The following is a 27,289-nucleotide window of genomic DNA, read 5'->3' on the forward strand; positions in this document are numbered from 1 at the left end:
TCCAGATCAGGCTTACAGAGCAGGTCTCAGCTCCGTGGATCCAGTCTCTGCGTGTGTGTGTGTCTGTGTGTGTAAGGGTGTGTGTGAGGGTGTTACTGAAGTGGGTCAGACCGTGTGGAGCAGGAGAAAAACCCGGACCTTTGCTCCTGATCCCGGGGAGGACACAGCTGAGCGCTTTTTCTGCTTTTTTTTTTTAAACGTGCGGCTGCTCCTCACTCTCACTGCTGACTGTCCGAGGATCCGTCCGACACGCAGTCCCGCGGTAAGACAGGAGGCTGGAGCCCGTTTCTTTAAATGTTGATTTGTGTAAAGAGCGAGAACCTGACGTGTTATGGGCTAATTGATTAATCTGTGATTGACATGTGCGCCTGTTTTGGGAGGATCGGGACTCTCCGAACCATCTGTTCCGGTTTTTTTTCCCTTTTCCCTTGGGGAAACCCAGTGAGACATCAGCTGGGGTTGGGCCACTTCATGTAAAAGTTAAAGAACTGAAAAACTAACCAGGCTTTTTTTTTCTCTCCTCTTCGGTTCCTCTTTTCTTGCTGTACACAGAACCACTCAGACCTGGTTACAGTCCTACCTCCCCCCTCCTGTCTGTGTTCAGGATTCACTTTGGTAACGAGAACATGTTGCCTGGTTTCATAATCTGCCACATGCTGCTGATATTGTTGACGAAGTCTGAGCTTTAGATTGACCTGTTCTAAGGAGTTCTGAGCTCAGATTTCCACTGTATGTGTGTGTGTGTGTGTGTGTGTGAGGGAGACACAAACACAGGTGCTGAGTTACCTGCAGACGTCATCAATTTTTGATGGCTGCGCACACGCACACACACACACACACACACACACACACACACACACACACACACACACACACACACACACACTGGAAGCTGTTTGCCTGTTTGCTCTGACATGTTCTGTCCAGGTTGCTGGAGCAAAACTTGACAAACTGTTGCCTTTAAATTATGACTTTTTTGTTTTTACAAACAAAAAACAAACCTAGTTCTGGTCATTTGGTGGTTACAGTAAAAGAGCAGCAGCGTGGAGACATGCAGTTATTGTTGTACGTTTAAATGGAGAAGGAGGCCTCAGGGTTTCAGGTTTCCCAGCCCTGAACAGTCAGGTTCTGAATCTGACCCCCCCACTCAGCCGCGGTCCAGTTCACACCTTCGTGGAACAAGACGTCTCATAACGTGGACCAGGTCAACGACCGAAGCCCTAATGGCCCCTCAGGAGGGGAGGAGAGGGAGAGCAATTTGCATGCGAGTTTAGCTGTCAAAACGAAAACCCAGCCAGTTTGTTTAAAAGCTCGGAGCTTCACACTTTTCCATTTTGAAATAAAAGGCCTGGCATTCCCTAAACGAAGGCACATCACCTGCCGAGTTTTAAACTAAGATTGTCTTATGAAAAAACAGAAATGTAGCCGTTTTGGTCAAACCTTGGAAACAAAATATTGCAAGATCTCGAGTGATCTTGCGCGATCTGTTGGCACCGAGAGTATGTGTTGGGGATGACTCTCAGCTACTACCACACCAAATTTGAGCTTGATGCCTGTAAAACTGACTGAGGTACAGCCATTTTTGTGACTGCTAATGTGGATCACCTGTGGCGGCCATCTTGAATTGGATCGACTCCAAAAGTTTATCAGTTATAGATGTATATTCAGTGATTACTTTCTGAAAGTTACATTAAAGTCTGTCCAGTGGTTAATAAGATATTTTGCTAACAGACACACCGTTGACTCCAACACTTGAGGCCAAAGTTTGAAGCAAAGATGTTGCACAATGTGCTGTGGTGAAAGTATGTTTTTGGTGATGAAGCTCAGCTGCAAACACACCAAATTTCAGCTCAACACTTGAAGAGTTTGCTGAGTTACAGACATTTTTGCGTTTCATACAGTCAGCTGGCTGTGGCGGCCATCTTGAAACGGGTTGAGTCCAAAAGTGAATCAGCTGTCGATGTGCATCCAGTGACTACCTTCTGGAAGTTTCATTAATATCTGTTCAGTGGTTCATGAGCAATTTTGTTAACAGACAGACAAAGTTGATGCCAATAGTTTGTGGCAAAGCTTTAAGCACAGATCTCACACGATCAGTTAGCGCTCAGAGTATGAATTGGGAATCAGTCTCAGCTTGCAACACACTAATTTTTAGCTGAATACCTGTAAAACTGAGTTGTAGCCCATTTATTTTTATCGCTGATGTGGATGACCTGCGGCAGCCATTTTAAATTGGATTGATTTCAAATGTAAATCAGTTGTAGACGTACATCCAATGACCTCTTTCTAAAAGTTTCTTTAAAATTAGTTCAGGGGCTCATTAGATATTTCCTTTAAGGTGCAGCCAGATGAACACGTGTGTTTGTCATGTTCTGTGGGAATTAAACAACGAGTGTTTGCTTTTTTTTTTGGTGTGTGTGTGTGTTTAGCTACAGTTCAGTGTCCAGAGATCCAGTTTGATGTTCTTATAAGTTCATTTAGCCATTAAAAGATTGTTAATTTAGAAAAATTAATGGGAGAGGGGGAAAAACAAACAACAAAAGTTTCAGATTCACTGTCTGTTGTGTTTGACCTGAAATGTCCCTTTTCCACCCGCCTTCAGTTGTCTTTGAGCAACAGGTTTTTTTTTTTTTTCCTCCTCTGAGAATCTCAGGTTGAATTACCTGTGTGTGTGTGTGTGTGTGTACAGTGCTGGCTGCAGACATCATCCGTACTGTAGTTCTAACGTCGGCGCGGTGAAGCCTGCAGCCCGTCCCTTCCTCACAATGGGCCAGTATCGCTGCTTCCTCTGGAACTCGTTTGCATCGTCTCACCTGCTGATCAAACAGCCGTGTTTGCATGTAGAGCGCCGGGGGGGGGGGTTGATAAAACAGGCCTGATGCAAAATGCAAAATGGTAGCCTTCGAATTTAAAAAAATGTATGCATTTGTAAGGAAAATATAGCTCAAATAAAATGTTTCTACGTTTTCGGAAAATGGTGAGGTACGACACCTGGACTGCAGCTAAACTCAAAAGAACAAATGGTTGATCAAGATGCTAAAAGCAAGAAAACATTAATTTTTTCTTCTTTAAGCCTGAGTGTTCATTTGTTTGTGTCTGTTAGCAAAATATCTCATGAACCACTTGGCAGATTTCGTCGAAACGCCCAGAAGGTAGTCACTGGACGTACGTCTACAACTGAATAACTTTTTGAGTCCGCCTGATTTAAGATGGCCGCCGCAGCCAGTTGACCTTAGCAAACACAAACATGGCTATAACTCAAGGGGGTACGCGTTCCTTTGGAGAATGCTAGGTCCATTAAAAGAAAAGGAGATCAAATGGAAGTCGCTGTTAGCTCTAAGCGTCTGAGGTGAAGTCATTTCCAGTTTGTGTAACATTTTGGGTTTTTTTAGGGGCAGAGTCAGGGCGCAATGAGAGGGAGTCGGAGCTAATCCCAAACACGGGACAAAGCTGAGCCGGCCCGTTCGGAGCGGGGAAGAGGAGGCCTTTAAGCACGCGAACCCCTCCTGTTACCCGAACCACGGCGCCGGATGGCGTTTCTCACAGAACTCTGGTGTTCGCGTCCATCTCGACTGACTTTATAAGGAAACTTTTCAGATGAAACCCTCCAATCACCTGCTGGTTCACCATCAAAGCTACCGAGCGTTCTGATTTGGAAAGTTTCTACACAGTTAATATCTTACCTGCTGCGGATTACCTTGATTGACCTCGGCATGGAGAGAAATAGAGTTTTTATTTGGACCAGATTAACTGTTCACAAAGAGCGAGGGTTTCTCCCTTGAGGCTGAACAATAAGCAGGAAACACTCTGGGAAGATTATCCTTTATTAACAGAAACAAAACAACAAAACAAATGGTCAGGCTCAGATTCTCACTTCGGAACTTTTAGCCACTCATTTTTTTATATCATTGTGACATTGTGCGCGTTGATGTTCCAATGCCAATACATTCTGGATACACTGTGCCACTGTTCATGGAAAATAAAGGCCTAGCATTCCTAGAAGTATAACCTTGACTATAATGTGATGCATAATCTAATGTGACTGAAAATAAAACTTAGCGCTCAGAAGTTAGCGCTTAGAGTATGTGTTGTGAATGACTCTCAGCTACCACCTCGTCAAATTTTAGCTCAATATCTGTCAAATTGTTGGAATTAGAGCAGTTTTTGTGTTTTCTAAAATCAGCTGGCTGTGGCGGCCATCTTGAATAACATTGTCTTCAAAAGGTAATCAGTTGTAGGTGTACGTTCAGTGATTATTCCATGAAAGTTTCATCAAAATCCATTGAGTAGCTCATGAAATATTTTGCTAACAGACAAACAGGATTTATTCCAGCAGTTAATAATAAAGTTTTAAGCAAAGGCCTTGCTCAGCGAGAGACACTTGGAGTATGTGTTGTGGATGACTCTCAGCTACTACGACACCGACTTTTAGCTCAAAGTCTGTAAAACAGACTGAATTACAGCCATGTCGGTGTTTTCTAAGGTTAGTTGGCTGTGGCGGCCATCTTGACTGAAGTTGGCTTCAGAAGCGAATGAGCTGTAGGTGTGTGTCCAGTTATCATTTTATGCGAGTTTTTACTATAACCAATCTTGTGGTTAGTGAGATATTTTGCTAACAGGCAGAAACCAGAATGTTATTGCCGGCCTTCGCCTCTTGCCTGACACTGCATGATGAGACACACACACGCACACGCACACGCACACGCACACGCACACACACACACACACACACACACATGGCTGAGGGGTGCACGCCCAGGGTAGGGATGACATCATACCATGTGTTGACAGGAAGCAGTTTACCATCTCATTTTCTCCTGACTGGGATTTAAAAAAACAAAACAAAAACCCCCCAAATTTTCTAAAGTCTCAGTTCTTCTGTGGAGGGTGGAAGGGAAGTTGAAGGTTTTGGCCCTAAAATCTGCAGGTTCTTATGTACTGGGATCAGCCTTTGTTGAATCAATAATAATAATAATAATAATAATAATAATAATAATAATATTTGACGTAGCTCATCTTCTAAAATGGTGCCAATTTCTGCCAAAACTACCAGGACTGCTGTGTTTAATGATTTATTTTTTCCCCTTTTCAGTGAGAGTCTGTTTGGTTGGACGTGTTAGGAAGTGAGCGGTGCAGCAGGACCGGCCTGTTTGCGAAGCTGCTTCAGAGGTGATCCCAGCAGCCAACACCCCGTTGGCTCTGTGTGCGCAGACGCAGCCTGCAGCCTGCAGCCACACTCTCTGCTTACATAACAGCTTTATCTCCTGAACTCCTTACGCTCATTAATCAGCGCGTGGGGAGCCGGAGCTGTTAAAGGGGGAGAGAGAGGGGGAGAGAGGGACACTCATTCACCAGAACTTTATGACAATACTAACTAGGTTGTAGGTCATTTCGTTTCCAACAGCAGCCTTTTCCCTAATTCGTTTTTGACCTGAGAGCGACCCCGAAGTTCAGCGTGGTAGTAGCTGAGGCTGATCCTCAACACACCTTCAGGGTGCTAACAGACTGCGCAAGGTCCTTGTTTAACATTTTGCCATTGACTGTTTTGGAGTCAACTCTGCCCGTCTGTTAGCAAATTGTCTCATGAACCGCTGGATGGATTTTAATGAAACCTTCAGGAACTGATCACTGAATGCATGTCTGCAAGTGATTATTTGTTGGAGTTAACACAATTTAAGATGGCCGCCACAGCCAACTAATCTTAGGAAGCACAAAAATGGCTGTACTTCAGCAAATTTTACAGGTATTGAGCAAAAATTGGATGTGTTAGTAGCTGAGAGGTATTCACACAGTGCATTCTCTGAGTGATACTCATTGCACAAGAGCTCGCTTAATACTTCAGCATTAACTTTGGGTCAACCCTGTTTGTCCGTTAGCAAAATATCTCATGAACAAATGGACGAATTTTACTGAAACTTGCAGAAAGTAATCGTTGGATGTATATCTACAACTGATTAATTTTTGAAGTCAATCTGGATGGCTGCCACAGCTAATCGGAATTAGGCAACATATAAATGGCTACATTTCACTAAGGCTTACAGATAATGAGCTGAAATTTGACAAGGTAGTAGCTGAGAGTCATTCACAGCTCATATTTTGAGTGTGATGTCTTGCAGTATCAAATGAGATCATGCATCATGGTATTTCCTAGGATTGTCCAAAGTAAAACGATTACAACTCTGTCATTTATCAACATAAGATGATTTTAGGCTAAAACTTCGGCATGAAAGGTGGCGGGCGATATGCATTTCTTCAAGGAATGCACATCGCTTGAATTTAGATTCTGTTATTGAGATGTTAGCCCGTGCATCTCAGCTGAAGTTAATCCTTTCATCAAGACGTTTTGTCAAAGCGTGATGCTGCATCATTTGGGGTTTCAGTTAAGAACGATCATTTGATGTGAATTTAAGAACGCGGGAATCTTGAAGCTTTGCATCTTCGTTGCGAGGCTTTTACCGTTTCTTCTCGTGTCACCGTTCGGGCGCCGTCTTGCGAAGCCACGACGCCTGACTGGATCGACATAATCAGCGTCATGGAGATCATTTCTAACAACTAAAAGGAAGGACCAGCGTTTTTCTCAGCGCCCTGTCGGTGGATGGGAGCAGAATAAATCAGTGGCTCTGCCGTGTTGTTAATCTGATGAGGGGGAACAGTGAGAACCGGAGAGACGCCGTCTCGTCTGGCCTTTCAGCGGCTTCACCTGTAGGCCTAAATATTTCAGCAGCTGCTATCACTTTAATGGACCCGTCTGTCTCTCGGGTTCCTACGGTCACTGTAAATTTCCGCCCTCGAGTCGGCCAGCCTGAGCTGAACCGTTTGTCTTTAGGCCACCGTTATCGTAGAAAACTGATGAAACTTTATTGATGAAAAGCACCCCCTTTTAAAAAACGTTAGTTCGGATCTTTGGAAGTGGAGTTCTGCAGGAAGGTTCTGAACAAGTAAGATGCTGATTGTTCAAACCCTATCCACGTCACCCTTGTTTCAAAGGATTTAAGCTATCCCGTTTAGGGAAATCTATTTAGTGCATTTGGCAATAAAATAAAGTCAAATAAACTAACGTTTGATTGTCTTGAAGGCTTTAAAAGCAACAAAGGCACAGTCTAATACCTGGAACTGAGCTGAAAAAGAGACGGATGCGTCGATGGTTGGTTTAGCTTTGACTTAGTCAACAAATCTTCTCAACCTTAACGGTTTCTACTTTTTTGGATTTCAACAAAATCAGCCGAGGCAAAAAATATCACATGCTGAGATAATTAAGTTTAACTTCAAGCAGGGTAAACACTTCAGAGACTGTAATGAAAACCTGACATCACTGTTGGTTGAACCCCACAGCCGAAGGCAGGAGGTGATCATTTTTGCTCTTGTCTGGAGCGCAGACCTTATTAAAGTAAGCATAAAATGAAGGTGAACCGATCAACTCTTTGAGACAATTGGAGCCAACGCACAAAATGGCTCCAATGCAGAGCTGAATCTGATGCGGGTAGTGGCCGAGAGTCGCCCTCAACGCGCACCTCTGAGCGCTAACCTCAGACGGCGGTCAGGAGGATAAAACTCCATCTGCTTTTGATCCCCTCTGAGGTTAAAAACGCTTGTTTACCAAGAAAGTTCATCCTTTTTTTTTCTTTTTGTCCCAGAGCGAAGGGTGCGTCCTGCTGCCATTCAGGTATTTGTTCCAACCACGCCTTTGTGTTTGAAACCATTTGGGATGGCAGACAATGCCAGAAACTAGATCATGTAGGGGCGGGGGGTGGGGTGGGGGCAGATAAAAGCCCTGCAGGTGAACATTTCTCTTTCATTTCACAAGGTTTGCTCTCGTCAGACGAGGGGAGTTGTTCTCGCCTTTAATTCTCTTGGAGCTGCTCTCGTTTTTCATGTTTACCCTGGGAGTGTTTCACCTTGGTGTAAAGCCACCGGGAACACCGTCCCCCCACCCCGGGGGGAAAACAAGCGCAGCTGCATTTGTGTGAGGTTCAGGAGACACAGTCCTGTTCTCGTGTCCGCCCAATTAGTTCAAATGCAGACGAGACGTTTTGCCTCCTGTGTTGTCGCCTGTGTTTGGGTTCAAAACAGCTTTCAGTTTCCGGAAATTATCACCTGCCGCTGGAAGGCAAAGATGTCCATCTGTGTGTGTGTGTCTGTTAGCAAAATATATCATGAACCACTAGATGGATTTTACTGAAACTTGCAGAGAGTAATCATTGGATGTGCACCTGATTAACTTTTGAAATCAATCCAATTCAAGATGGCTGCCACGGACAACTGGCCTTAAAAAAAGCAAAAATTGTTAAGTCAGTCAACCTTGCAGAAACTGAGCAGAAATTTGTTGTGGTTGAAGCTGAGACTGATCCCCAACACACATGCTGAGCACTAACAGGTTGAACAAGATTTTCATTTAAAATTTTGCCATGAACTATGTGGAGTCAACGGTGCCTGTCTGTTAGCAAAGTATCTCATAAACCACTGAAAGGATTTTAATGAAACTTCCAGGAAGGAATCATTGGATGTACATCAACAACTGATTAACTTTTTGAACAAATCCAATTTAAGGTGGCCGCCATGGCCAACTGACATTGGAAAACACAAAAATGGTTATGATTTAGTCCGTTTTGCATGGATTGAACTAGGATATGGTGTGGTAGTAGCTGAGAGTCATTCGCAACACGTACTTTAATTGCTACTCAATGCGCAAGATTTTTGCTGAAAACTTAAAAAAAAACAAGAAAACTGTAGAAGCTATAAAATGAAAACAACCAAAGATTTAACAACACATCCAATGATTTTATGTAAAGCAGCTGGGGGAAAAAAACTGAACTACAACAGTATTAATAACACTCGTTAGTCCTGGCTCATGTGTTTATATACAAGGCATTTTGCATATTTCAGCTCATTTTTTTTCCACGCTCCTCATTTTCTGACTATAAAAATGGGAAAGTATCATAATCAAACTGACACATTTGTATAATTGGACGTCACCAAAACAGAAAAATCATGTGCGGCTTGTGCAGCGATGAGGCTGTGAACACACACCAGGCCAAAAAAAAAACCATTCGCATCATAAGAAACTTTTTCCCAACCACCTCCAGCGCTCACAAACTGGAATAATTTCATGTTTTGCATTTGACATTTCAGCACACATGCTCCTGTCCCGTGCTACGGTAGGAGTTCATTTCTCCATTCACCAATCTGTCGGTTCCTTGAAAGCACTTTCTGAAAGCCTCCCAATCACCCCATGAACAAAGACAAACATCTATTAAAGCGTTGAGCAGCTGAGATTCGGCTCGTCTGCGTGTCTTTAAGAAGATGCTAAACTAAAGTTGCTCCCGGTGTTATTTTTGTCCTAAATGAATCTGTGGGTGTTTGCCGAGCAGGACTCCATGACTGACGTTTGAGAAGGTGCTGCCGCTCTGACGGGGAAAGCCTGCCTGTTCGTCCTCTGGATGACAGAAAACCAGCCCAAGTGTAGATGACTCCTCTTTGGCTCCTACACACACACACACAGCACCACCTCTTTCCATCTGTCTTCCTTTCACTCTGTTTGCACAAAGTCACACTTTTAGCCAGCGAGAGGCTTTCCAAGAAGCCCACGTTTTTTTTTTAACTGTTTGCAGTTAAAACGCCAACATACTACAGAATGGAACTTCATGCCTTTTTTTTTCATTAAAACAAATCTCAGGCTGAATATTACTGGAGACGGGAGTTGACCAGTATTTGTTATTCTCAAGAACTAAAAAAAATGTGATGAAGGGTCTTTTACGGACAAATTATTCACATAGATCTATTACCTCTTGTCTCTTTTTGTCAATGCCTCCTCTTTTGACTGCAGACTTCCCACCAACCTGTTTTTCCACTTTTTAGTCATTCTCATTCCTCCCATTCCCTTCCCGTCCCGCCCTCCCTGTGTGACCTCCTCCTCTCCATCTCCATCCAAGTGGCTGTGGGAGCAGCTTACTCACGTCCAATCACTTCCCGCCATGCCTCTCGCCTCTCATACGCGGCGCTGCGCTCGCTCCACGCTCGCTCCACGCTCCTCTCGCTCCACGCTCCTCTGTTGACGTCTCCTCGTTTCTCTCTGCTTTGACAACAGGACAAGAATGAGCTCCCTTGTCTGGGTGGCCACCCGTCCCTCTCGAGGATGACTCAAGGAAGGTAAGACGCCCCCATTGACAATGGACAGACACACACACACACTCACACACACACAGTTATTCCAACACTCTCCGCAATGCTTTTACATTCCTCCCCAAGAATCTGAGTGCCTCAGCACTAACTGGAAGCAGATGGCGAAAGTTTGGCTGTTACGGCAACTTCTGGGGATGATTACGGAGCAAAGTCAATTCGCTGGAAACGAGTTGAGCTGGGATTTATTGGGAGGGAGCTGCGTTTCGGGAGCAGGCTCCAGAAGCTGTAATTTGGCGTTGCACCGTGCAGCTGCTTGCGTGTCTTACAGTTGATCCCCTGTGGTGACAGTCGTTAGTGCTCCGTGGAGTGTGAGGGCGTCACTTTGTTCAGTTTTAGTGGCAGTGTTCGGCAACCTACAGTGTATCATGCCCTTGTTTAACTCTGGGAAAGATTGTGGAGCAGATCCACTGCGGGGGGGTTGAATCACCAAATGCTCTCCTACCACCGCAACATTTAAAACTTGTGGCGATATAATCCATCAAACACATATTTTACAATTTTTGGCGACAACCATTACCATGAAAATAAAAACTGATCTTGTGAGTCCTTAACTGGTTTGGATATTAGATGGAAAATTTGTGTGCTTTCATACAAATTCAACCCCCTAAACAAACAAAATTAGACTTTCCTATTATGTGAATAGAGTTCTTTTTAAAACAAAACAAAAAACAAAAAACAAAACCCTAAATTGTGTGTTTAAATTTAGACAATAATTTACACATTTCTAACACTACCATACAGTTGAAATGACTTGAATACTTTTGTTCTTTGCACAAATGTGTTGCAGCACGCTGTGTTGGTGATTAGTACATTTGAACAACTTAGGGGTATGCTATAACATGAATGTGTCATAAATAACTGTTGGTGCCATGTTTGCAGCCACCTTCTAGTCAATCGGGGCCAATTAGATTCTTAAGGAAATGTAAGCATTTTTTCAAATTAGGCGAACTTGGACCTCATTATCTGAAGAGAAACAAACACACAAAGAGTTGTTGTATTTAAGAGTAGAGATCGTGCGTTCATCTTTCCTGGTCTCTCGCCGGCAAAGTTTTGTGATGCAAAGTAATTTACATAATTTTTTTTTTCAATTAAAGAGCTCATTATATGTTGAAATAAATAGGATCTGTGTAAATCCATCTGAGAAAAGGGCCTGTGAAAGGAGAAATAGTTTCTTAATATGCGTGTAATGACATGAAATTCTGTGGTGCTCTCTAAAGTTGTTTCAGTTACAAAGCCAGCTGTTAATAAAGAATTGAAGGAATATTTTGTTTGGTATGAGATATTTATTCAACTTTTTTTTTTCTTAAAAGAGGCGATATTAGAGCTTCTCTGCCACTGGGCTCACAAACTTGTTCAGGAGAGGCTAGTTAGCTGTAATCTAGCTAGCCGTTACATTTTGTTAAGAATTTCATTTCTTTGTTATCCTGACAGCTTCCGAGAGCTTTGTGACGATCGATGCAAATTTAATGTGATTAAATATTGAATTTTAAGGGGGTCAAAAAACTTTGATGCACTTAACTGTTCTTAAAATCAGCTTCCCTTTCGTCCTCTTTTATTAAAGCAGGATTTTTATTAAAGCATTGAATTTTTTTAAAATCTTCAGAAAAACTTTGTGCTCTTTAAAATCTACTTTAGCACACTTCTTTCAATTTTAGCTTTTAGCTGCTATTTTGTTAGTTTTAGCTACTGTTTAATGTTCTTTTGTTTTTTGTTTTTTTACCTATTTTTGGATTTAGCTTCTGTTTAGCTAATGTTGGCTTCTACTGTTCTAATAACTTGAACTTTTAGTTACTGTTATGCTAAAATTAGCTTTTGCTTGTTTTAGTTTTTAGCTTTTGCCATTTTTATTTTCTCTCTCTCGTTTTGCCAATTTGAGCATTTTCAGCTTTTCACAAACGTCAGCTGCCATTCAGCACTCAGAATTACAACTAGAGGAAACGTGAGGGCTGTTATCATTGAGAATGATTCTAAATGCATTTTTGTTCCCCAGCCTCTGACGTAAGCAGCTCAGACGCCACAAAAATGTTGGACGGAGACGTTTTCCTGACGGCGAAACGATTCTTTTGTCTGTTGCTGTTGTTTAGACTGAACCCTGACTCCAGATCAGCTCTACAACCTCTTGAGTCAGCAGGCGACGATCGTCTCGTTAACCTTTCGGATTCCTAAAACTGCTTCGTGAGATCCCCTTTTTCAAAAGGTTTTAATTTGTACTTAAGATGCAACCAAGAATGTCACAATAGTAGTCGGAAGCATTTACAGTCAACAGACATTTTCTGTCAGTAAGCACTAGTTAAACGAGGGGGAGTGAAAGTCACGACCTGCGGTCCTGAAGAGCAGGTTTGTTGTATTGTTTTAACTCGTATGTTCCTAAAACACCACAGTGTTTTACAAGTGCCTTTTTTTCCCTCCATGTTTTTGTTTTGGCAGAGTCAATCTTTCCAGTCAAGTCCTCTCCGAGGGGAACAACAAATCTGTTCCTTTCTTGGAAAGAAGGGCGTCTTCCAAATTTCTCATGCCAATGTGCGTATTGAGTGTTTTCTACAAAGCTGCCCTTCAAGTCTATTTACAACTAAAAGTTCATCGTGAAAAAAAAAAAAGCTCACTCTCCTTCCTTCAAAGTATTGTAAATGCACGGTATAGAAGTGACACTTTCCCCTCGGCTCGCTGTTTATCGTCTGAAGTCTAAAATGTTTTGTGTAATGAGTGTGATGTCAGGGGGGCCCGCAGGAATCCTCTGTGGGTGTCTGAGGTATTGCAAAAACAATTTGAAAGCTCGGTGTGAAGTCCAGAGAGCAGCAGGCGGATTCAAAGTCGGGCAAGACGTTTCTTTCTCTCCTCTGTTGAGTCATCTCGCCGTGCTTGTTGTTGTTCCCCTTCCTGCATGCCTGTCATAGCTGCTGTCCGGCCATGCAGGGGCTGAGAGGGAGGCCAGTCTGAAGCAGTACGACTGTGTGATGATTTTTTTTATTTTTTCCTTTTTCCATCCCCCAGGTTCATGACAGTTACTTCTCTTCCCGTGGTTGCGGTTGCACCCAGTAAGCAGTCAGGACCTTCACATTCATATGACGTGATTTAAGCCACGTGACCCGGTCACCATGATGGCCTCCGTGGTTGCCAATGGAGACCGAGACGGGCAGTCTCTGGTCCTGAAGGGGGTGGACCCGGAGACCTGCATGATCGTCTTCAAAAACCACTGGGCTCAGGTAAACGCCAGCGACCAACACACATCTGAACCAAATTACTGCCTTGGTAACGGGTCGCCTGTTCAGATCGGTTTGAGTTTCAAGCCTACACATCTACAGAGCGCATGTCGTTCGGAAAAGCAGAAACGGCCTCCCGTGCTCTGCAGTGCGGTGAGGTTCAGTGGAATCTTGGCAGGGTGAAGCAGTTTGTCTCAGAGTTCTGGTTCTCCCACAGCAGCATGCGTCCCTGTTCACCCCTGTAGGACCTGGAAGCCCGGGTAATCCTACATCTCTGGCACAGAGCTGGAAAACCTTCACTCGCTCTGACATGAGTTTGATTCTGGCAACACACTGAGGAGCTGAGGAGGTGTAGTGTTCCTTTAGCCCAGCGTTATTGGTAGTAGGCGTGTCAGGCTAAGTTAAACACAGTTCCTCTGTGGCTTTCATAATGTTAACAAAAAACAAGCTTACAGGGATCGGCTGTGTGATTTGATCTATATCATGTGCTTTTATATGCATCTCTGGTGGAAACCGTGTTCCGCTTGCACCTCTCGTGCACAGGGACAGAGTTAGACATTTGTGAAGTTTTCATCTGTGGAACTCTTTGCATGCTTTCTTTAAATCTTATAATCCTTAAACACAAGCATTACTTGTGAGTTTTAATTATGAAGCCAGTCAGGGTCAGAAACTCAGCGTTCACCACATGTTCCCAGACGGGTTAATAATGGATTAAGATTTACAACATAATGTAGGAAATTTGAAACTTTGAACACATTAAACTGATTGCAAAACTGAAAAAGTACAGTTCTGCAAACAAACTGCTTTTATAAGTTATTTTAGATTGACTTCACTGAGACATATTTTTAAGCAATGCACTGCCTTTTTAATAACATACAGTCTTCACAAAGTCCTAATTAATCAAAAGAATGGCTCTTTTTGTTGGGTTTTTTCTTTTTTTTTTTTTTCATTACACCTCTGTTGACTCGTTCTGTTTGTGACAACAAAACCCCCACGACAGCCCAAACCCATAGCATATGCCTCCAAGTTCCATTAGCAAGTTGGATTCAGATTTGGATGAAAAGTGTAATCATAAATACAGGAGGTTTGTTAGTCCCACCTACTGGCAGCACAGTCCCACTCCTTTCGTCCCATCTGTTGCCTTGTAAGTGTTCTTTACTGTACTTTTAGCTAAAAATAAACAGCCGAATAAAATCAGAGTCGCACGTTGCGTGAATTATTTATTTGTCTCTGTCTCGCAGGAGGAAGCTGCGCTCTCCTCCATGCTGGCAGATTAGATTTGTGTTCGTTTGCTGAGTCTTATCTGCAGCTGTCCGGGCCTCTCACAGCTCATTGTGTTCATTACCCGATTCAGCCTATTCATGGCCACCACCTTGTTACCTCCTAATAAATCATTAAAAGATATAAGTGTGTTTCTGTCCAGGTGCACAGAAACTTTTGGGGACAACATTCAATCCAACTGGAAAGTGCTGATCTCAGCTTTTTTAGAGTGTGAACTCTCGCTGTACCTGTCTTCTAAGTTTAAATTCAAGCTGCGAACACGATGCTGCGATTGGATATTTTTGATTAGTTCTTACAAGTGCCAGGTAAAGCCTTTTTATTGTGAAGGCCTCGTCGCTTCCACTGGACTGCGTTGCTTCGGCGCTGCACAGACGCATTTAGGAGACGGAGCCCAGCAATTTGACTCCGCTGTCATGTGATCGGCCTCCCAGGCCGCATACTGTTGTGCCAACACCCTTCTTCGCAAAACTCGTCCGGCCACTTCAAATGGAAACTTGGACCTTCCTCATGCAGATAAAGCCAAGACCCATTTCTGAGGAACAATGATTCCAGTGAGAAGTAATTCAGAAACAACAACTGGTTAATTAACTGATCAGTCAGCTTTGTTAAGCCTATTATGTCCTGAGCTGCAAAAATAATTAAAATAAAAATTGAAAGGCTTTGCATTCCTCGAAGGAATGCCTATCACCTTTCATGTCAGACATTTAGACAGAGATCATTTTATGCTGAGAAATGACAGTCATTGCTGTTTTGGTCAAACCTTGAAAACTAAGTCTCACTGCAAGGTGTCAAACTCAGAGTATGTGTCGGGAATGATTCTCAGCTGCAGCCGCAACAGAATCAGAATCATTGTCATTTTACGTAACATACAACAAAATTACAGGCAGCTCTCTGTCTGGTGCAAATATCTGCTAGGAATAAGTTAATAATGGTCTAAGAAGGATAAATATTAACAGCACTTTGTTTAATATTAGGTGCTGTGTAGAAAATTTAACTGTCTCTAAATAGATGAGAAGTTTGCTGAACCAAAAACCATGAAATGAGAGAGGGATTGAGATATGCTGACAGACACACAAACATGGGGATTGTGGACTATGTTTTTGCCCTATTGGTGGCAGTCGATTTTAAAAAAGAATTGTAAGTATTAGGTTTAATAAACTGCCACTATCTTCAACTGTGTCACCCTAAATTTGTCAAGTGGGAAACCTTTTTATACAAGAGCTGCCAGACTTCCTTAAAAAACAAACAAAAACAACAAAACCCTAAATACAGATCTGGACCTATTGTAGGTCAACATCTAAACTTTAAAAAGACCTTATGAATTAAGCCCTTTCTGAAGGAAAAAAAAAGAATTAATTTAAAATCTGTCCATTAATTTCAGTTTGAGTAATCCCACTAAGCAGCTGAACAGAACGAGCCGCAGAAACTCCTTAACAGGGGCGAGAACGATCAAACCCGGCTCCCTCCTGTCACATCAGGAATGGGTCGGAAGCCAGAGCCAAGCTAACCGCGGCCCCGGAGATCAGGGCCGAGCTGCTAGCGGCTGAGGCTGGGATTACAAACGCTGTTCTCCAGTTACCATTAGCCATGCCCTGCTCCCTTATACACAAGCAGTTATTGTCATGGCAGCAGCGTCAGGCTGGGGACACTTGGCCTATTATTGTGACACTGGTTTCCACACGGTGGACACACATGGGAGGGCCCAAACGCACAAAAGACCGTTTCATTCTGCCCTGTTCATCTGAGTTCATTCGTACTGCCGTGGTCTCCTTACACCCATTTTCTGCAGCCAGTTGACCGTCAGGAGGAGGGGAAATTAATTAGGGCTGCATGTTTGTAGATGTGGCGATAAACGCAAAAGGAAACTGCAGACTTGTAATACCGGTTATGTCTGTATTGAGGCACATGTTGGTTTTTTATGATTATCCATGACATTTTGAGCTGCTTATATTAATCCTTTAAACTGGTGCTATGGATGAACATATTAACCAGGATAGTAATCTGAAGGAAACAGTAGGGTTTTGATGTTTTCTTTATATTAAATGTTTAACGTCCACTTCACTGTTTTGGTCCTGGTTCAGAGGCTTTTGTAGTATCATCTTATCTATATTTTAAATTTACAAAGTGAAGTTAATAAGTACAAGGTTGTAAATCAGGACAAAGTACTAACTCAAAAGGTCAGGTAGTAAAGTCATATAAGCTGAAACAAGAAATACTTCCATGATTAATTTAAAAACTTGTGGTTTTAAATCAAATATGTATAATATTTGTGTGAATTTGCATGATCCTAGACACCCATAATACCAAATATATGCAGTGAAGTGCACACTAGCTGTGCATGTTGTCTTGTATGAATATGGACATTTAGATATGCTGTACAATTTGGGCAGAATATGTCTATATATTTGTAATCATGACCTAATCCTAGTTTGGTTGTAAAGTTTTGCACACAGATTTACAATAAGAAGGCTGGTTTGTATGTTGATTTACTCAATAATGTATGAACAGCACTGGAAAAAAAAAAGTAATGATGATGATGTGGCTGGAATGGCTTGCAGTCGCAGGTCATTGCATGAATCTTTTAGAACATAAGTATTTTCCTGTATATATCTGCTCAGATGTTACCTGATTTCTGCTTTGCAGGTGGTGAAGATCCTTGAGAAGCACGACCCCATGCGCAGCAGCTCCACTTTGTCCGCCCTGAGTATCATCAACCTGAGCTCCGGCTCCTCTGGCGGCAGCCATCGCTTCGGCCCAATCCCGGGAGACGAGGCGAGTGCCGTGCAGAACTACGTGGAGCACATGCTCTTCCTGCTGATGGAGGAGGAAAGCGGTCAGGCCGGAGCCATGGGTCCCATCCTGGAGTTCGTGCTGATGGAGAACGTGATGGAGCGCCTCTTTGTGTGGAGCCTGCGCAGGGAGTTCACGGACGACATGAAGCTGGAGCAGCTGAAGATGTACGAGATGCTGGTGGGCCAGGCGCACCAGCCCCTGCTGCACCACAAGCCCATCCTGCGGCCGCTCATGATGCTGCTGTCCTCCTGCTCGGGCACGGCGACGCCGGCGGTCGAGGCTGAGCTGGTGCTGCTGCTCAACCAGCTCTGCTGCGTCCTGGCCAAGGACCCCTCGATTCTGGAGCTGTTTTTCCACACCAGCGAGGACCAGGGGGCAACAAACTTCCTCATCTTCTCCCTGCTCATTCCTTACATTCACAGGGAGGGGACGGTGGGCCAGCAAGCAAGAGACGCCCTGCTGCTAATCATGGCGCTGTCTGCTGAGAATGAGCGAGTGGCCAAACACATCGTAGAGAACACCTTCTTCTGCCCGGTGAGTCCCAAATTAAAAAAAGAAAAAGACTCTTTCTCATGATCCCCTAATGCCAGTGTTTTCTTTCTGATCTTTTTGTAACTCAAATTGTTTACAAAAGAGAATGTTTAATCCGTCTCAATCAGCATTGTTACTATTATCCTCCAAAATGGGTTAAAACCCCGGGTGTCACAATTAGTCCAAAATATGAAGATTAGTCCCAAAAAAAAAAAAAAGGTTGAAACCAAATCTGGCTCTGAACGTTACAAATGGCTGTCATTTGTAAGATTACAGCTCTGCTCCGAGCTGATCCAATATAAATAATGCCTTTATCTGCAGCTGCAGGGAGTGCAGAGGAAAATAAAAAATGGTATTGATGTGATGCCAGTTGAACGAGAGTATAAATTTTCTGGTTCAAAGGCATCCACAGAGAGACCACAGGAGGGGAAGTCTTACTGGGGATGTATACATTACCACAATACTAATGATACCCTGATCAGACAGTTAAATTATACAGAGCTACAAAAGGTTTGGTTGTTTCAAAGCCTACCTTGTAAATACTAAGAAATCCTTAACGAAAAGAGGATTTCTTATTGCGTTGAGACTACAGCATTAATAAGTTCAAATGTTACGTTCTAGTCAGTAATCCGGCACTTTTTATCTTGCAAATATACAAAAAATATGTAGAAGACATGAATCTATGTGTATGTTGTGTGTTTGCAAATAAATAAGCACAGACCTGCAGCAGATTATAGTTTGGTTTAGTAGTCTGGCAAAAAAACAGTTTACTGTCTCATTAAAGTTTAAAAGAAGCCAAAAACATCCATTTATCCAGTACTGGGAGGTGAAAAGGTTCAGACAGAAGGTCAACTGCTTTTGTAGCCTTTAATATGACTTCTAGCAGAACAAATAAAATAAAATAACACAAATAGGTTAAGATTCAATGCTGGATTTTTCACTTTAATAGCATGTAGCAATGTAACAAATAGAACCTGTTTTAATGAAGTACAACATATTTGTTTTTTTGGTGTGATTTTCAAGTATGGTCTGTAATTTCTATTAAATAAATAACTTAATGAGTTTAGGAAGTTTAAGTTACATTAAAAAGTACCATCTGTCTAACGAACGCCACAGTGAAACTAGGAATAATCCCAGATGAGCTCATAATCTGAGATTTTGGGCTCTTATGCTGTCTTTACTCTCTTCCTACTCCTCAGGTGCTGGCCACAGGGCTGAGTGGCCTGTATTCATCTCTCCCTACCAAGCTGGAGGTGCCCAGTGAAGAGTGGCACTGCCTCCACAGAGAGGACTGGCTGAAGATGCCGTCACTCGTCCAGTTTCTGAACTCGCTGGAGTTCTGCAACGCTGTGATTCAGGTGAACGTTTGTGCAGGCTGCAGGAAAAAGTAAAAACCAGTCAGTAAAAACCCCCCGTTTTTACTGACATGTCTCTGTTCCAGGTGGCTCATCCTTCCATCAAGGACCAGTTGGTGGCGTACATCTATAATGGTTTTCTCGTGCCTGTCCTTGCACCAGCTCTGCACAAGGTTGGACTCCCTTTCTTTCATTTTTTTTCTTTGCTTTTTTAACACAGAAAACATGTGAAGGACATTGCTCATGAAGTACATGACTTATCTTAGAAAGTATTTTGTCTTCAAAGTGTATTTTCCAGAATCTCAAAATTGACCTATTTTGGCCTCTAATTACCACCCAAGTGGAGCTTTGTTTTTGCAGCTCAGTGATAAAACAGCATTTGTACTGGTCTCAATCTGTGTGGAGCTGAAAAACCAAATCATACGAATGGGGGGGGGAAAAAAGCTAATAAATAAGTTAGCATGTGTTCTGTGGCCTGACTGATGTTTCCTGTCTGTGAAGCTCACTTTAGAGGAGGTGATGACCACCACAGCGTACCTGGACCTCTTCTTGAGAAGTGTGTCTGAGCCGGCCCTGATGCAGACTTTCCTCTCCTTCATTCTCCTCCACCAACACGAGAGCGTTTATATTTTAGACACGCTGGTCAGCCGCATCAACACCCCTTTCCAGGTAATCACGAACCCACCGACACAAACGGACTCCCGTCATGAGGTGGAATATTTTAAAAAGTATAAGAGCCATAGAACCCAAAAGTCGAGGCACCCATCTCCTGAATGAGCAGAAGGGTTTGGTGTATGAATGGCTAAAATGGCACAACATTTTCAGAAGTAGTTGGAGTGCAAAAATGTGCAAAAAAGTAAAAAACTGCACTGTAAATGCTGACTCAGCATACTCGTGTGATGATTTTGGTGTTTCCTCTGTATTTCTCATCAAACATACTTTGCTTGTTTATTTATCTTCCCATGAAACATCCCAGTTGGGCACGGTGTCTCTGGCTCTGTTCCGCACGCTCATCAGCTTCTACTGTGAAGATGTAATGCTGCAGCTCGTATTGAAGTGAGTGGCACTCATGCAGACTTGCCAATGTTCAAAAGAGTACGTGAACTGGTTTTATGGCACGACGAGCTTTTAACCTCCATTATCGGCCTGCTCACTCCCCTTATGCCTTCGTTCTCCCACAACCCCCCCCCCGGTTCTCCTGACACGCCGTTCCATCTGCCTCCGCAGGTACCTGATCCCCTGCAATCACATGATGCTGAGTCAGAGACGCGTGGTGAGGGAGAGGGACTTCTACTCGGCGTCGGCAGCCAAGATTCTGGCTCTGACGCCGTCCTGCTGCTCCCCCGATCGCAGCCCCCCGCCCCTCCGACAGCTGGATTCAATTCTCTTTTCTAAAGGGGGCGCAGAGACCCCCAGCGACTCCAGCGGCAAAGGTAACTGAGATCTGACAGGAAAGCACAGTTGTGCAAATCATTTATAACAGATTAGGAAAACATCCGAGATAGTTGACCGTTAATAATTAGTAATTATCAGTTTATTTTTATTTAGTTTAATTAGGCTATTGATACAATGCATGGCATAGCAGGTCTATGACATGGTTTCTACAGAAATCAAAAAGGTGCAGAGTATTCAGGTTGTACCAAAAGGGCCCAAAAAGCAGTCTTAGTGGGACTTTATATTCCACAACATTTCTTTCATATTTATCAATCACTGCCAAGAAAAGCAGGTGTTTATTTAATTGTTTGTGTGTGTGTGCATGTGCACGTGTGTTATCAAAATATCTCATGAACCACTGGATGGATTTTAAGGAAACTCTCAGAAAGTAATCATTGGATGTCTACAACACATTAACTTTTGAAGTCAACAAAATTCAAAATGGCTGCCAAAACTAATGAGGCATAGCAGAGAATCGGTCCAAGACCAACGCTGATCTTAAACGCTTCATCGGAGCACAAACAGATTGCACAAGAACCTTCTTTAAAACTTTGCCAACAACATTTTGGTTTAGTGGGAGGTTGTTAAAATGATGGTAGAATAAGCTAACGGAATATTAAACGCACTGAAGGAAAATGTATTTGCAAAAACAAGTCGTGGATGTTACAGTACAGAAATCTGTGCAGACATATGGTGCGCTGTAAGGTGTTGATCTGCGTTTAATTGAAACGAGCTCGTAACACGGATCATTCTGCTTTATCAATAGTGAGAGCTCCTGCTGTGTTGCTGCATTATATCACTTTACCCCCCTGCAGTTAAATGTCAAACTCATTATTTCTGCTCTGTGTGAGCTCTTGTGTTTCAGCGCTGCACGTCAGCTTTCATCATTTCTTATCTGTCTTTACCAGATGCACGAAATCACTCCTCCGAGGCAGATGACGGCTCGGGTAACTCCTGCACCATCGGCTCCGAGATCTACCTGGATGTCAGCTACCTTCATTACCTCTACGACGCCCGGCTCAGTATCAGCAGCTGCATACGGGCCTGCCAGGTCTGGTCAGCACCATATGACGGTGAGGACCCTCCTCCCGAGAAATACCAGGCGGGCGTCCTCGAGGAGCCGGGGCTCGAGAGTCGACAAACCCAAGCGGCTCTGAAGAGAGGCCCGCTGCTGCTGCTGCCACCGCCGCCGCCGCTGAACGCTCGACCCGGCCTCCTGCCGAGTCGGGAGCTGCACTCGGCCACCCAGCTGGAGCTGGAGTGGGATGACACTTACGACGCATGTCCGGTGCAGACAGCCGAGACTCCTGTAGAGAGCAGACCTCCTCAGCTGCCACTGTCGGAGCCCCCAAAGCACATCCAGGACATGAGGAGGACCACCATCATGCTGGTGAAAGGTTCGTACGTTGAGGAGAACGAGTTCCAGGACGACGTCATGGTGTACGATCTTGTTGCAAAGAAGGACAGCGCAGAGGTCGGGCGCACAAACGGGACGCCGAGGGGTTCACAACCGGAGGAGGCTCAGCCAGGACCAGCAGATGTTCCCCTCAAAAACGCGCACAGCTTAACCCTCCCCACCTCTGAGATGACCGATAACGACAAAAAGGCAAAGGCCAAAGGTCAGACAGATTGTAACGGAAACCTTCAAAGCCCAACTCCTGCTGACTTGGGAGTGGATCTTTTAGCTCAGTACGAGGAGCTCCTTCGCACTCTGGACACTGAAGCAAGTGGGAAACGGGTCAGAGGTGACAGAGAGCCGAAGAAACCTGCCACACCGGTAAAAAAGCAGGAGGAAGAGGAGGAGGAGGAGGAGATGATGGACTTCAGTTCATTTGCTGCTGAAACACCAGAGCCAGAGAAGCTGCACTCCCCAATGGGGACAATTCACAGACTTCGCAGTGGAAGTTCTACCAGATGTTATTTAGTGCCTTTCACAGGTGAGTTCAGGCAAATCTTTGTTTCATTTGCTGTGAAAATGTACGGTTAATGCTGAGTCCTGAATAACTGCTGAAACTTACTGAAGCTGAAACGGAGTTGTTAAAGTTAACAGAAGCACTAACAGAACACTAGCTGAAAGCCAAAAGCAGCAAAAGGCTAGTTAAATGCTAAAATTAACCAAACAGAGCAGGTACGCCGAAGCAGATTTCAAACACGTTTCTGAAGGAACTGAAGAGACCTCATTGAGCTTCTATGGGGGGGAAATCTTTGTAAACCAAGTTAAATATTTTTAAACAAGTATTCCTCTGTCTAACAGGTCCGTTCGTAAGTGTGCTGTTTTCCCGTTTGGAGAACATGCTGTCCAACACGCTTCACGTCAACCTGTTGCTCACCGGCATCCTGGCCCAGTTAGCTGCTTACCCTCAGCCCCTGCTGCGCTCGTTTCTCCTCAACACCAACTTGGTCTTTCAGCCGACGGTTCGCTCTCTTTACCAGGTAACACAAACATGTCAATTTGTGGGGACGCAGAGCTTTGCTTTTACAAGCAAGAGCAAAATGTGAACCTCTTAGTCAGCTAAATCCGTAGCTAAGCTTCGGTCTCGCACGTTTAAACTCTGCAAACGGAAATACAAGTGCTGGTTTAAATGCTCTCCAGGTGCTTGCGACTGTGAAGAATCAGATCGAAGAGCTTGCTGCGAGCAGGAAGGAGTTTCCGGAGCTGATCACAACCGCCCAACACTGGCTGTTGGCAAGAGAGGCTTCATGTGTGACAACAGGTGATGACCCAACAGGCACCTTCAGCTAGGAACTCCTTTTCACTGCTACAAGAAAAACTACACAGATCCACACTCTGGTGGTCCTTCCTAGAGTGAAACTGTAGCAGACTAGGCCTTGCATACTGTACTGTCATCACGACATATATAGTTGAGTCAGACATTTAGTGTGGGCCTGCCAACCTCAAAAAATACATTTTAAAACGACTAATCTGTTTTGAGAACAGTAAATTTGTAGGCCTTCTGGCACTAAAACATGATGTTACCAGACCCTTTAACCTAAAAGAGTAGTAATAATGGAGCAGCTAGACTGGCTAAAGCATCATTTTGTCATTTATTTTTACTTTGAGATGAAAAACACAAGTAAGCTGTAGATCGAGTGGTATTATTGTATTTAGTTGTCGAAGGAAAACCGAGTGCACAGGTTAAAGACTTAATTCAGCTATTTTTAAAGTGGGGTTCTGTGGAAAGTGTATGAACTATTAACGTCTTACGTATTGTAGATAGTCCTTTGAACAATCCCAGTCTGGAGGAATAGTTTATTTGTGACCAGGTTGACGAGCTAACAGCTAGTCTGAGCAAAAATGTCATTGACATTAATGCTTGCACTACTTTATAAACCACTGTAAATCACCGTCAGTGTTGCATTAAATGGTTCTTTACATAGAATTTGTGCATTTTTGTTGCTGTTGTTCATGCAAATAGCTGCAGGAGCAGTTAGCTTGAGCACTTCCAGAGCAGCCTGTGGCACTTTCATCAGGATTATAACGTTCCTGCCATAATGATCATGTAATGCAAAACTGACAGAGATGCAAAAGTGTATAAAAAAGCATCTGTATGAACTGCTGTGAAACCTTTTTAAGATTGGAGTTGTTTTAAGATTAGGATGGCAGCAGTCCACTTTGGTTTCGGGCCTGCTGGCAATATTAGCTCGTCAGTCTGGTAAGAGTTGAACTCTTTCACCAAGCTGAGGTCATATAAAGAGTCGTCAATGACGGGTAAGATAGTTGCTCAGAACTTCTCTTCAAAAGAGGGAACTGTCCCTTTTTAAGAATTTGCACGGCTAAATAAACATGGTCACAAAACCCTCAGTTTGATACCACTCGTTGGAATCCTCATGTGAGATACAACTCCCACGAGCGATAAAAAAAATAAAATCGGCGTATTCACAGATGGAAAGTGGTCCAGTAAGATCAGTGAGGGTGTAAAAATCAGCCAACGCAGTTTTTTTTTTTTCTGTTTTAAATAAATTCTGCATGACTTCATTAGATCACGGATTTGCAGTTTAGCGAGAGTCTCGTTCAGGCCTTTGAGCCGCGTGTTTGAACTGGAGTCCCTGTAGTTTCAGAGCTTCAGAGCTCCAAACTATCAGAGGAATGTTTGGTAAAAGATAAGAATCCTAAAGGGCATATTTTATTTTATTTTGGATCGGTCTTCCTTTTTAAACGGGTTCTTCAGCTTTTATCTCCTCTTTGTAAGAGTGCAGCTTTTGGTTCGAATTATTCATAGATGGAGAAAGTACTGTAGCATCGGGGCTTTTACAAAATGTCTCCCATTCAGTGGTGCGTTCCTGTTCTTCCCCCTCAGATAAAAGCGGCAGCAGTGGCTCCAGTCACCAGGATGGGGGGAGGATGTTAAAGAATTCCACCCCACCGAAACCCAAACCCATCTCTCTGGATCAGACGGAGGTCTTCGCCACCGTCCTCTTCTCGGAGTTCCTCAAAGAACTGGCTGCAATCGCGCAGGAGCACTCCATCCTGTCCTACATTCCCATGGAAGAGTAGCGGCGACGCTTTCGGCAATATTTTTCAGGCACTACTTGATGCAGTGACGCAGTGATATTTTTATCAATGCAAATTTTAAAATATTTATTCTTTTCAAGCACAACCAAATCAGCTTTCGTGCGCGAGTTGGTTTTCATCAGCCCGCTTTCGTAAAGCGTTTGGAGGCCAAGAAGGACCTCTGAGCTGAAAGTCTCGACCCGTTTTCTTCACATGTGCAAACTCCAGGTGCGCCCAGCGGAGGCCGTAGAACCGGCGTGTCTCAGCAAACCTCTGCCCTCCTCTGAACCGTTCGGGTTCTGCAACCAGCTCTGACCACGGCGTGTGCTGCTCAGCGCGGGTCGGAAAAACCCTCTCAGGTGGCCTTTCACGAGCGTTGCCTCTATGTGTTGTTTGACCACGCTCTCCATCTTTGACTGGCAGCGGTTACAAAAACCACAACAGTTACACAGCTTGATAGTTCAGATCGTCTAAAGTGGGGTTCTGTGGGAAGGTTATGAACAATCAATCTCTTACCTGTTGTAGACAGCTAACTGAACGCCGTCAGTCCTCGTCCAGGTGGATCACTGCTGTCTATAACAGGCATGATGTTAATTATTCATGACCTGTCCACAGCTCAGATTTTCAAAGGTTTCAGTGGGTATTGTTTTAACGTTTTTTGCCGATTCATGGTGGTACCTCAGGAGTCTAAATACACATTATTTTCTTAAATCAACTATGGTTAAGATCTAGTTTCTTACATTTCTGAGCTCTGTAACTTTTCTACGTTTGTACAAACAAACCGGAGCACCCAAACCAGGTTGATCAGTGCTGTGTGTATTTGCCTTACTTTTAGCGATGCTTTAAAAATGTACATATCATAGTGAAAAGGTTCTGCTCAAAGAGTGCTATGCAAATCAAATATATTTGGGGGTATAAAAAGATTTAGCCTTTTCTTATATTGGGATGGGGTATTTAAAGCATTTCTTTTTTGTTTTTGTAATTTTTAGTTGTCTTATGTCATGAATGGTTTTATAATTTGTTAGTAAATGCGCCTCTTATTTCATTTCACTCAGTACTGGCAAACTGCTGCCTAAGATTTGATTCTTAGTTCACATTTTGCCTGATTTTTAAAAAAATTATATAAACAGTACAATCAGTTTTTGAGCAAGGCATCTCATAATTTGACTCATGATATCCAATTTGTTCTCATCTCATTACCAATCAGTGATCATGTGACTGGTTTAACACTTGGTTTTAAAAATAAAAAAATGTACTTTTGCTTTTATTTCAGTTCATTCAGTTTGTTTAATTTAATGCAGGTTCTGAAACACATCAGTGATTTTGTGTTCAGACTTTATCATTATGGGTCAGAACTGTATGTTTGACATTTTTAGAATAGTTTAGTCTTTTTGCACTTTATCAGAGGTTTTTCGACCACAGTGCCACTCAGACTGTGGGCACGTGGAACAGCCTGTCTGAAGAATGTGGGCTTAAAAGGACCGGTTTCTGAGTCCGGAGAGCCCGATTCCAAAGATTCATTTCTTGCCCTTTTCATCATGACCTCTGCTAGTTGTTGATGTGTAGGAAAAGGCATGCATGTTTTAATAAAAAGATGCTGGTAAATGAAACTGGATATAATGTTGGTCTCTTTTGCTTTCGAGGAGGGGGAAAATAAGGTTAAAAACATTTTCTCTGATGGGATTTATCTGATACTGTCAATAAATTCATTCCTTTGCCACTGAAAGTTTGTAATTTTTTCTTCACTCACCTTACACACGCTGTACGTAGTACTTAAAACAAGATAAAACATTACATGAGTTAAAATAATTAGAGGTAAATCCTACTGTAGACAGGGATCCTACACATTTTTTTATTGTAAAACCTCATTCTTTTTTAGACCCCAATTTTCTTTATGTTTAATTTGGAGCCCTTTTTGACACGAAAGCATCTGTAAATTTCCTGTTAGTGCAGTTTTGTTATCTGTATGCTGGTGTGAAATTATTGGATGTGGGAAGGGCTTTTTTTCTTAATGCATTCTATCA

The 27,289-nt window shown here is 43.2% G+C and overlaps 1 protein-coding gene across 1 annotated transcript; it reads left to right on the forward strand.

Annotated features, from left to right (window-relative positions):
• fam160a1a (family with sequence similarity 160 member A1a) lies at positions 1-26,991 on the forward strand. The gene is made up of 13 exons (XM_017408128.3): positions 1-262; positions 10,085-10,146; positions 13,171-13,382; positions 17,304-17,987; positions 19,184-19,342; positions 19,426-19,512; positions 19,841-20,008; positions 20,316-20,395; positions 20,567-20,772; positions 21,682-22,710; positions 23,028-23,206; positions 23,367-23,487; positions 25,072-26,991. The coding sequence occupies exons 3-13, from the start codon at positions 13,275-13,277 to the stop codon at positions 25,266-25,268; spliced, it is 3,018 nt and encodes a 1,005-aa protein (XP_017263617.1). The 5' UTR covers positions 1-262; positions 10,085-10,146; positions 13,171-13,274; the 3' UTR covers positions 25,269-26,991.
• Positions 26,992-27,289: the final 298 nt, after the last annotated feature.

Source organism: Kryptolebias marmoratus, linkage group LG3, assembly GCF_001649575.2.
Source record: "Kryptolebias marmoratus isolate JLee-2015 linkage group LG3, ASM164957v2, whole genome shotgun sequence".
NCBI lineage: Eukaryota > Metazoa > Chordata > Actinopteri > Cyprinodontiformes > Rivulidae > Kryptolebias > Kryptolebias marmoratus.